This window comes from Gymnoscopelus braueri (genome assembly GCF_963280865.1).
Source record: "Gymnoscopelus braueri genome assembly, chromosome: 23".
NCBI lineage: Eukaryota > Metazoa > Chordata > Actinopteri > Myctophiformes > Myctophidae > Gymnoscopelus > Gymnoscopelus braueri.
Window position 1 is genome coordinate 13,992,117 of NC_137625.1, and position 12,400 is coordinate 14,004,516.

Below are 12,400 nucleotides of genomic sequence, written 5' to 3' on the forward strand. Positions count from 1 at the left end.
TGTTGTGGTGTCTTATTTCCTACCTGCAGGTTTTCTTCTGACCCCTCCCCCTCACGATCTTCTGACTCTATGCAAACTTTCATCAAGGTATCGTTGTGCACAAAGGACGCTCCACGCTCTATTCTGTGGCCAGCTTTAACGCAACTGAATGATTCAAGCCTTGTGAAGGGTTTTTCTTTCTACCTGCTTTTATGTCACCATGATGAAAAAAAGAAAAACCAGATTTAACAAACCATTATATGGCTGTTTATTTGAAATGTTTAACATTCGTTCCTAAACCTGGCCGACAGAAAATGGCGTGTAAAGCTATAATATACAGTATACAGTATAGCAGAGTGTAATAGTTTTAGTATGGTACGCTCCCTAAACAACTGCTATGGTCGCACACAGTCTCCCCTTCAACACCCCTCGAATAGATTCTGTGCATAACTGTTTTCCAGAGGTGGCACAAACATGTCCCGACTCCTGTTCCGGGTCTGTTTCTCACATGTCACCTTCAAGTCATATTTTATCTGTATAGCATAGCACATTTCATACGACAACCGCAGTGCTTCAAAATACAAACAGAGAAAATGCAAAGGTCAACGATGACACAAAATACACATTATTACATATGATTTACACATAAGAATTAATTTAATAAAAAGGAAGATAACTGCACACTCCAAACTTAGCTGAAAGCTTGTGAAAATAGGTTTTTAGTTTGCTTTTAATCCACAAGTTTCCTAGGTTGTGTGGGCATCACTTCATTGGATGTCATTGGATGTCATTGGATGTCATTGGATTTCATTGGATCAAATCGACAGGAAGTGATGCCCACACACCCTAGGAAACTTGTGGATAGAAGACACCTTTGTAGCAAACCTTAGATCAGCTGGTACACAATTCCACATAGCGACTGAAGGCACCATAACCTGATTTAGAGTTTAATAACCCATTCAGTCCGGGAACGCATCTGTGTCACTTTAGAGTTATTCAAAAACAGCAGATATACAAGCTCATAGCGCGGCACTCGGTGCCGCACTATGAGCTTGTAGATCTGCTATTTTTGAAAAATCGTGAAAATGTGTGCAAATCTTTGAATATCCTACAAACAGTTTTTTGAAAAAACGTATGTTGCTATATCAGTGGTGCTCCCAACTTTTATATATATGCAACCTTCTGGAAAAGGGAACTGCAGTTATGCACAGAGTCTATATTCATTAGCTCCAGAATGTCCCACGTTGTCCACCAGAAGCCATCTAAATGTTCCCTAACAGCCACCACTCACCCACTGACTGCACCTGTCCTGTAGACATAGAAGATGTTGTCTAGCTGAAATGACACCCGGCACAGAGAGACCCACAAGTCTTTGTTATCCATTTATGTTTTCATAAGCAGGGGTTCACACCTAAGCCGTAGCGCTGTAACAGATGTCACAAAGGATGTGCACCTTTTTAGGTGAAACAAGATCATGCAGATATTTCTGTGCAACACTGAAGCACTGATCAAAATAACTGTGACAACTTATACAGACAGTCGTCAAAAATGGGTACCGACCCATTGTTTTGGTAACGATTTGGTAAAGATTCTAAAATTAATGAACTGCTGTCAGAGAAAACAAGGCATGCTATGGATTAGATGTGAACTGGCTTTGAATTGGTGTCCCAATTAATGTCGAATGTCAAACCAGATCCTTTAATGCTAGTATGCTTCTACAAAGTGAAGCTTCACGCTATTTAGCACTCAGTCTTAACTACAGTAATTAACGGTTGTTGTTTTGTATACATGTCACATACTGTAAGTATCCTATCTCAGAAAGACTATGTTTTCTGCCTTATGCATACAGGTAATTATCTTGCTACAGAGAATGTATTTCTGAGCAGCTCCTCTGTGTTTAACATGTAACATAACTGACTAATTATACATTAACGGTGGGCCTAGGGCTGGGCAATTAACCCAAAATACTGTTTATCCAAACCCAAATTTAGAACCTATAACTGACTTAATTTGGATCATAGATTTTTAATAATCATCTAAATCGATTTGTCTGATTAACCACTTGTGCCCTGTTCCAGTATACAGTACTTTATTGTACAATGGTGGCGTGCAGGATCTTGTGATCTTGTTGATCTGCTTTTTCCCCCCCCCAGTATATTAAAAAATAAATGTTATTCATTAATCATAATCGAGGTAAAACTTTGAAATAATCATGATATTGATTTGAAGTCATATCGCCCAGCTCCAGGTGTGCCATATTAATATTTTTAATATTCATTGTAATACCTTTGACACTTTTTTTGTTTTTTGAATTACATGAATTATGCAATACGGGTCATTATACATTTAAGTTGGTATTATCATAGTTATGTAGGTGTCTGGTACAGCTTTGAAAACTCCAGTTGTTCATTTCCCTGCAATGCATAAGATTATTAATATTATTAGGAGAAAGATTGTTGTCTGCTGTATTCCTTATCACATTCCCCAATTACAATATATTTCTTTCATATGTCTGCTCCTGCACCTGACAAATGTGTGTTGATATTATATAGCAGATTGCATCTACATCTAATAACGATCCAGTCGTCCAGCATGTTAAAAGGTGTATGGGATATGTTACTATGAATGGTCAATGAGAGAGAGGGAGAGAAACAATACAATAAAGAGCGGAGCACACCAAGAACTATAACTATAATGAAAACTATGTTTTAAAATGTAGTTTTCCACACCACAACTATAACGACAACGACAGTAGGCAACGATATTGTCCGGATCAGTCTCAGAGAAATTTTATGAAAGATGAAAACACTAGCAGCCAAAATCCATCCGAATTTCGTTGCCCCAGAATTTCACATCATTATCATTATAGATATCTTTATACTATATATTATATCGTCTCTGTCGGGTGGAAACCTCATATGTCCGAAACAGTTACTTTTCAGGATAAAAAAATTCAGATAAAAAAATAGCAAAATAGCAGTTCGAGCTAGATCTGCTACTTTTGATGCTTTTGTGTGACGCTGTAGTATGATCAAGCAGGGCATTAATTTACAAAAATACACAAAAAGTTAAAATATGGAGATAAGAGGTTTCTGCCCGACAGCAACGAAAATTATATAACTATAAATGATTAGATATGTTTATAGTTATCATTCTTGGTGTGGACGGCACTTGACCGTCTCCATCAGTGGTTCTCAAAGTGCGGTCCAGGGATCCTCAGGGTTCCTTGAGGGGAGTTCCAAATGGACCGTTACAGGTCTGGTAGCTCTGGTAGCTTTGAAATTCAAAACGTTTGAGAGCCACTGATCTAGAATGAGGCATTTCCTCTTGAGTTACATCTTCATATCTTTCGTTAGCTTATCGTCTTAACGTTGTCTTTTTTTTGTGTTGTGTTGTCTTTCTGGCTGTCCTGCACCTTGTAGAAGAGTTCAGGCAACGAGCTCCAGGAGATCATGAGGCGGAGGCAGGAGAAACTGGCGGCCAGCGCCTTCGATTCGGGCGTGGAGTCTTTCGACGAGGGCAGCAGCACCCACTGAGCCAGGCAGGGGTCTGGGGCCTGTACCTCATGCAACGGAACACCAATCCCCCCCCCCCCGTCCGTAACGAACACCAACCTCCCGTTGTGTCATTTATGCCCCTTGTCATTCTCAGGCGGCGGCCGCCCGCGTGGAATTCGTGGAGATCATGCGCCGCAGGCAGCAGCTTCTCGACTCGGCTTCGTCTCCGTAGAAATTGAAACCAAAACGCAGCAGCAGCGACCTTTTTCTGAACTGTTTCCGATAAGGGACAAAAAGTACACACACACATAAGTAGATCCGCAAGTGAGGAAATAATTTCTCTGCCATGTTTGCCTGATATCAATGTGAATAGTATGAGGAGATTGTATATCGTTGTCTGTTTGACTAAATGGTGGTTGAGCAGAATCTTGTTTGTATATGTCTGTAGTATTGGAAACGAGTGAAGGGGAAGTAGGCCTACTGCTGCAGCAAGGTCTGAGCATGCAGAGTTTGGTTGTTGTACTTGGTCGTGTGCCGGCGTCGCTTTGCCGAAAACTGCCGAACCACAAGCTCACACCGCGTCGCATCTTGACACGAGGGATGGTACAATAATCATTATTGTTGCGACACGCGTTGTGAGCTTGTAGATCTGCTATTTTTGGCTAATACCCCCCCCCCCCCCCCCCCCAAGAATATGAATGCTGGGGTGCAAGTGGTTAACAAAAGTGTTTTAAGCATATTTTGATTATCATTGCAATAATAGTTATCGCAATTATTTCAGCCACAATAATCCTGACGTGAAATCTTTCGTATCGTCGCATCCCTACTCGACGCGTTTGTGAGATTTGTAGTTCGGCTGTGTTTTGGCACGTGACACGGGCACACGACCAAGTATAAATCAGACTTCAGGACAAAGTCACTGGTTGCACTTATTGTCTTTGTTGTTGGTATAGAGTATGTATGTCAAGTATGTACAGTTAAAGACACAGACGAATGGAATGCAGGAGCACTAAAGACTGTGGGGTGATTCTGCCGTGTGCTGAAAAGCATTTCACGCTGAACAATTGTGAATAAGTGACTGAGCAAGTGGATGATTGATTGTACACATTTCTGGTTTGTTTGGGGGGGGAAAGAGAATTGTAATATTTATATACAATCGTCATTGTTTTTTTTCCCTTCCTTTTAAAAAAAACATATTTTATGGTCATGCCAAAAGAATAACTTAATATAACTGAGAATAGAGCTGAAATATCTAAGAAGGTAATTGTGTATTCCTTTCTATACAGTCAATGCACATTAAAGGCATAGTATGCAACTTTGCCCTGTGTTTACCGACTTACCTGTTTGTCGACTACCATTTTCACTGACGAAAACTAAATAAAAACTAAGCTATGATGACTAAAACGAAGACTAAATATATTGACAATTTCGTCAACAAATAAAAACTAAAATGTTAGTGAGGGGCGAGTGGAGAAGAGATCCAGTAGAACTAAAAGACAAGTCATTTTATGTTTGGTTGCGCTCTGAAAATAGCAGATCTACAAGCTCACAACGCGTCGCGCTGCGACGCGTTGTGAGCTTGTAGATCTGCTATTTTCAGCATGCAACCAAGTGTAAAAATCAGCCATTACGACGCCATCAAGGCACAGGCAAACATTCATTTTAGTCGACTAAATCAACTGTAGATTTAGTCGACTATAATCTTAGGATATTTAGTCGACTAAAACTAGACAAAAACTAAAACATTTCAGATGACTAAAATATGACTAAAACTAAATGCAATTTGATTCAAAAGACTATGACTAAAACTAAATCAAACACTTCTGTCAAAATCAACTCTACGTCTACCAAAACTAACAGTGAAAACATCAAAATACAGCGAGGGGGCCATGTGTTTGGTAAACACCACCACACTATGATATGATGGTAAAAAAAAGAAAAGAAAATGTTCTTTTATGTAAACACAGGGCAAAGTTACATACTATACTACGCCTTTAACTTGATAATAACCTGTGTTTTATAAATATGCTTCCATGTATTACACTGCAGTTATGGTATCTTGCAGCTTTGCTATATCTATGGCTCACACGATTTGATCAAAGTGCAGTTACAAACTCCTTTGAGGATTCCACAGATTTGAAGTGCGACGGTAGGTTTGACCTATGGTGGAGGAGGTACTCAGATTTTAAAAGTAATAGTACCAACAACAGAATATAAAAATACTCTGTTAAAACTAAAAGGTATGTATTCAGAATTTTACTTGAGTAAAAGTACAACATGATTGGCATTAAAATACACTTGCTCAATACTCAAATTAAAATGGCACATCTACAAGCTCACAACGCGTCGCGAGTCTTAAGCTTGTAGATCGGCCACTTTCTTTTAGACGAAGTGTAAATTAGGGCTTAATTGGTTAATGTGTGTTTTGTAATAATCTAAATAATATAAGTAACTTGTAACTATATTATTGTAATGGAGTAAATAGTATAATATTTGCCTCCGAGATGTAGTACACCGAAAGGTGTGAATACTCGAGTAAAGCAAAAGTACCTCACAGTTGTACTTGAGTTCAGTACTTGAGTACATGTACTTTGTTATTTTGCACCACTGGTTTGACTATCGGCATTTTTGCACAGTTACAAGTCGTAGCTGTCGGGCAGAAACCTCGTATCAAGTAGGGCATTCGTTTACGAAAAAAACACAAAAAGTTATCATACGGAGATAAGAGGTTTCTGCCCAACAACGACGATATCCCTGTTGTCGGGCGGAAACCTCATACAGACATGACCTCTGACCTCTTCACACTTTCCTGATCTTTCCCTGTAAAGTTCCCCCCCCCCCTCCCCCTCCCCCCATTGTCGTGCCTGATTTGCCTCTTTGTGTCCACTGAATTGCCACCCAGGTTTGAAATGACACCATTTCACACCTAGAAAATGCCCCACCTTTCCACTGAAGTGCCAAAGGCCAGGCCCTTTTGAAATAGTCAGATGTCGCATCTTGTATGTCCAAAACTGTTAGTTTTCAGGATTCAAAGTCGTGGAAAGAAATAGCAGACCGACAAGCTCAAAACACGTCACATTTTGCGCTTGTAAATATGCTATTTTTGATACTTTTGTGTGACACTGCAGTGTGATCAATTTACGTTATTGATTTACGTTAAAAAAATAAACAGAAATAAATAAATATGGAGATAAGAGGTTTCCACCCGACAGCAACAAAATATCTTTTCTTTTCTTTCACCTCGTCGTTCTGGTTTGAACTGGCCAAAGCCACAGTCTTAAAGGAGTAGTTCACCCAAAGAATTACTTATTTTCTATCAATTGCACACCCCATGAAGCCTTGAATTCATGGATTTGTTTTTGTTTTTGTCACATTCCTAAGCCAATAATTTGATGACCGGGTGTATTTCCGGTAGGAGACACAATGTGTCTACTTTGTGTCTCCGGATAGATTAGCCGGTAGGAGACGGTAATCAAATTATTGGCTTACGACTGCGACAAAACAAAGAAAAATCCATGAATTCAAGGCTTCATGGGGTGTGCAATTGATAGAAAATACGTATTTTTTGGGGTGAACGACTCCTTTAAACTGGGGAGGGGGGGGGGGGCTGTTTAGTGGGTGGGAACACTAATGACTGTGTACACTCCTGAGTTTGGCTTTTATAAACACATTTTGTCCACATTGGATCTCTTAAAAGCTGTGGGTCTCTGCACTCTCCAGCTCTTTAGTAAACAGTAAATCACATGTTCAGGTTGGGATACCAATATCCTCCATTCAGGAGACAGAACTCATACATACAGGATAAACAGGTGAAATTGGAAGTGATGAAAAAACTAAAATGAGCAGGCAATATTGGACCTGCAAGGACACTATAAAATTGAAGCAGATGAATGATCTTGGGGTTCTGTGGTCATTTACGTTTCATTCATGACATTTTTGCAGAACACAGTGTTTTCAGGGACTATACGTACAAACTACAAACTGTTGTCCACAGAATAACATATGCGAATGGCTCCTGTTAGGGTTGAGGAACATTGAGGAACCAGAATCGGTTCCATCACATTTGGAAGCGCTTCCAGAAACGGTTGATCACACCGCCAGTCTGCTATACAATAACAATACCAGTAGTTTTTAATTTCAAGGACCACCATAACTCATCTGTACACTCAGAGTTACAGATCTGTAAGGCAGTGGCGTTTGGTGAATTCTAACGTTGACCGGGCCAGAACCGGTTTGACGGCTAAACTGGTTTTTAATGGCCACTCATTAACAATTCGGCCGAATGCAAATGAGCCCCATTTGAAAACAAAGGCGACTTTCTGTGGTCGGCTACAACAGAATAGGGTGAGGGGCTTAAATGTTGATTTTTAGTTTTTTTTCCCCTGGCGGATCTTGCCCCTACACAGGGACAAGCTGGGTTTACAGACCGGGCCATGGCCTCGTTGGCCCCAATGACGATACGCGCCTGCTGTAAGGGTCCATTTGGAACCTCCTATAGAAATCGTTAAGGGGAACCGTTAAGGAGATATGGCAGGCAGTCCCCTCATAAGCAGAAGGTCCCTTCTTCAAATTCTCCATGTTAATTTTCCTTAGTGAAAATGCCTCACTAATAACCGAAAGAGAGATTTTGCTGTTGTTAGTTGTGACTTTCTCCTGTCAGGGTCAACCCCCACCAGCATAGGACCCAGGGTCATTGAATCATCAAGCCTCTCCACCACGGCAAGGTCACAGCAAAAGGAGAGAAAGGTGGCCCTTAAAAGGTTTTTTCTTTTTTTGCACAGGGTATTGAGATCTCACATGAGTGAAAATGAGTTAGCCACAAGAGACTCCCATTCCCCCATCCTCTCCTCCTTCTCACAGTTAATGAGATCTGACTCCTCCTCCTCCTTTCTCCACTCATCTCCACCTCCTCCCATGGAGGATGGACATTGGACAGTGTGTCAGGAAGGTCACATGATCCTGTCTGTGATCCATAGTAGGACCGTGGACCAGGGACAAGACGTTCCAGGGAGCTCCACCCCTATTCCTCCTTCATCCTCTCCTCCTCCTCCTCTCTCCACCAGGTCTGACCACAGCAGTGAAACTACAGCCATACTACTATGGGTCAGTTGTCTTCTCTGCTGCTTGGGTTCTGTAAGTGCTCTCTCTATGACAAGAAGTGCTCTGTGGAGTCCTGTAAATGCTTCATGTACTGTTGGCTGCCCCTTGCCCATTGGCTGGCTGATGCCTGCGCGAATTGGCTCTGACTTCACCAGAATCCATGCACACGCATACCTTTCCAGAGCAGAAAATAAAGACATAGGTTCCCAGATTGGCCCAAGACAAAACTGAACTCAACATTACCAGCCTCCATTATATAGCAGGTGGACCATAACAAAACACAATTAGTAATTGGTAATTCAATTAACTCAAAACACGGCCCATGAGTTATCTTACACAATGACACTGTTCTACAAAACAAATACATAGTTCAGGCACCAGATCACTCACAAGATTGTGCACAAATGTGCACGTGTAAAACTGTCAAATATTAACCAAGTTCTGCTTCTTCTGAATGAGCGAGAACCAATACACCATACAATGAACATTGTGTAGAAGAATAAATCCCATGTGGAACTGTCTTAAAATAATAATAATAATTAGTGCTTAAAAGCAGTGCTAATAGTGCTTCAAAGGGGGCATGCACATCAAATACATTTTCAATTTCCATGAACATATAAATGTTGAGATAGAGCAGTGTTTCTTAAAGTGGGGTCCAGGGACCCTCAGGGTTCTTTGAGGGGGGGTCCAAATGGATCCTTGCATCTCAAACCTGAGTGTACATATGTACATAATTATGTAACCAAGTTTGTTTACATCTGTACATTCTCAGAGTTATGGGGGGTCCTTGAAATATTTGAGAACCACTGGGATAGAGAGAACATGCCTGCAGTGAGCAGGTATCAACGTTTAACCTCTTGAATAAACTAAATGTGTTCTTAAGTTGTCCAATGTGTGAAGAGAAAAACTATTCAATCATAGCTAGGCCTACTATAGATGAAAAAAATACAAAACATGTATCCCCCCCTCATATTTGTGTCCAGCATTTTCTTTTACATTGACAGCTAAAGTAAAATACATAATATGTCCAATTTTGTTACAAATAATTTGCAATATTAGTAACAGTTATATTATAATCATTGAAATCATAAGAATTTTCTGTATGACATCAATTTCAACAGTACAAAGTTGCACAATGTTTGACATTATGAAATTGTGATACATAAAATAAAAAGACAAGACTGTTAACTACATGTTCATTGACAGCGCCTTGAAATTGAATTGCCTTGAAACAGGTCCTCCCCCAGAAACCCTTTAACATAGTAGATGTAATTTCCTGTGTTCTGGTGAATTTTGGGAGTTTGATACCAAATCCAGAAGAAACCCAGAAAAAAATGTCCAGGAGAGTGTCAGGAGACATGGTCAAAAACCAAGAGACTCATGCACACACATACACACATTTTTTGTCTCGCTACATCAGGTATTTGTCCTTGTACTGTGCAAAATGTGATGCTTGTGTGTGTGTGTGTGTGTGTGTGTGTGTGTGTGTGTGTGTGTGTGTGTGTGTGTGTGTGTGTGTGTGTGTGTGTGTGTGTGTGTGTGTGTGTGTGTGTGTGTGTGTGTGTGTGTGTGTGTGTGTGTGTGTGTGTGTGTGTGTGTGTGTGTGTGTGCGCGCGTCCCCAAATAGAGCTCTCCCCACTATCCAGCAGTATTTCAGACCACATACCTATCCTCTTCACTGCCGCAATTCCCTCATCGATAGCCAATAACCTCGCCCCACCAACCCAGTCACGCATGATCAACCACCAAACTGCATCTCAGTTTTCCGATATGTTTTTAGCCTCCCCTACAAATGCACAAGACTACAGCCATGGTCTAAATGTGAAACCCCTAGAAACCACCGCCACAAACTCACGCCAACCCCTGCTTGACTGTCTAGCAGACATCAAGGATTGGATGGACCTAAACTTTTTAGAACTAAACGAAAATAAGACGGAAGTAATATTCTTCGGCTCCGGCTCCTCCGTCCCTCCACCCGGCTCCCTAGGCCCCCTAAGCGCCAAACACCCACCCCCACGTCAAGAACCTTGGTGTCACCTTTGACACTGATTTTAAATTTGATAAACAGGTCAGCTCTGTGGTAAGTGCCAGCTGCGCCTATTGGCAAAGGTCAAGCCTTACCTCTCTCCCAGTGACCTCGAAAGAGTGATCCATGCCTTCATTTCCACCAGGCTGGATTACTGCAATTCCCTTTACATCGGCATCGACAAATCGCTCCTAAAACGATTGCAGCTTATTCAAAATGCCGCTGCCCGCCTCCTTACCGGTACAAAGAGGCGTGACCATATTACTCCCGTTCTGGCTTCTCTGGCTTCTGGCTTCGGTGAAACATACATGACCACTCCCGTGGGCTCGGCCAGCTCCCGGGGCACCACCTTGGGTCCGTAGATCATGGGGAGCGTGCCCAGGTAGCCGTTGGAGACGCCCAGCAGGCAGACGAACACCACGGGGTAGGCGTCGTGGGCGAAGAGCACGGTGTGGAGGTGGCCCCTCGGCTGGTAGTTGCAGAACATGATGAGGGGAATGAGCGCGGTGCGACACAGCACCAGCACGGGGAGCACCTTGCTGGTGGGCCCGGGCGCCTGCAGCCAGGCGGTGGCCTGCCGCCCGCAGAAGTCCGCCGCGTTGAACAGGAAGAAGCTGGTGAGCGGCACGAAGTAGGTGGTGGTCCAGGGACTGCCCGAGTCCTGCTGCACGGACTGGATGCCCGAGGAGATGGCCGGGAACACCGTGATGGAGACGCAGAAGACGTAGAAGACGCTCAGGCCCAGGACCCAAGTCTTCCTCAGGATGGGCGTCAGCGGGGGGACGGAGATGGACCTCGTTGTGCCGCCGGTGTCCGTCAGTGACTCTGGACTGTAGCACGTCGCTGCCAACGTATAATGCCTACAAGCGAAGAGGAATAGATTAAATCAACTGTCCATCAGTTGAACCCATTCAATCCGGGAACGCATCTCTGTCATTTTAGATTTCTTTGGCTATTCAAAAATAGCAGATATACAGTACAAGCTCATAGCGCGGCACTGTAGATCTGCTATTTTTGAAAAATCGTGAAAATGTGTGCAAATATTTTAATATATATATTTTAAAACGAACATTTGCAACTCAAATCTTTGCTTCTGGGGGGTCCCTGGAAAAAAATATTTTACAAATGTTCGCTTTAAAAATATATGTATTCAAAGATTTGCACAAAATGTATGAAAAAAAGATTTTTATTTTACGACCTACGGTTCAAGAGTTATAGGCCAAAACGTAAAGTGGGCTGTTATAGCGCCACCATGTGGCCGACTGGTGTAATTATTTTGTAAATAATTTGGCAATAAACTATGAACCTCCCTCTAAGCTACGAACCTCCAAGTGTCGTAGCTGTAGCCCTTACGGTTTCCGAGAAAAAAAATACTTGAATGGGAGTTTTTTCATTTTCCCATAAAAAATGGGAAAACATGGGGAAATGTAATGCACTAATAAATCAATATCAATTAAAGTATGTAACCAATCTCTTAGCAAAGTACAAGCAGACGAGGCCCGGTGAAACCAGTCAATTTGACATATGGCACGAGTGTGGGAAAAATAAACTGTGGGAGAAAAAAGTTTATCTAGAAAGAAAGAATAAAGATGATCTATTAGTCTGGTTGCCACACTAATAATAACTTTACTTCCACCGTCCACAAAGCTCTTATCCTGAAGAACCTGTAGACTGCGTTTCACTTTGCAGGTTGCAAATCCGGTCTGAGGCTACAGCGGATCCGGAAACACTGAATAAATGTATGTGTCTGTTGAAATGACCGGATATAGTAGGCGGGCTTTAGACCGGATAACATGGG

The 12,400-nt window shown here is 41.9% G+C and overlaps 2 protein-coding genes across 8 annotated transcripts in view; one reads left to right on the top strand and one right to left on the bottom strand.

The window, feature by feature from the left end:
• eps8a (EGFR pathway substrate 8a, signaling adaptor) overlaps nucleotides 1-4,796 on the top strand; it is a 92,887-nt gene extending 88,091 nt beyond the window's left edge. For all 7 annotated transcript variants that reach the window (XM_080421580.1, XM_080421579.1, XM_080421581.1 and 4 more), the window contains one exon: nucleotides 3,402-4,796. In XM_080421580.1, coding sequence (XP_080277706.1) covers nucleotides 3,402-3,515 — 114 coding nt within the window. In that variant the 3' untranslated portion in view covers nucleotides 3,516-4,796. The remainder of the gene's footprint in view (nucleotides 1-3,401) is intronic.
• On the bottom strand, nucleotides 3,627-12,397 carry LOC308079551 (equilibrative nucleoside transporter 3-like; the record flags this gene model as incomplete). The annotated part of the gene is made up of 3 exons (XM_080421099.1): nucleotides 3,627-3,749; nucleotides 10,841-11,462; nucleotides 12,363-12,397. 3 exons carry the CDS (start codon nucleotides 12,395-12,397, stop codon nucleotides 3,627-3,629), a joined length of 780 nt encoding a protein of 259 aa, XP_080277225.1.
• Between the last annotated feature and the right edge of the window lie 3 nt (nucleotides 12,398-12,400).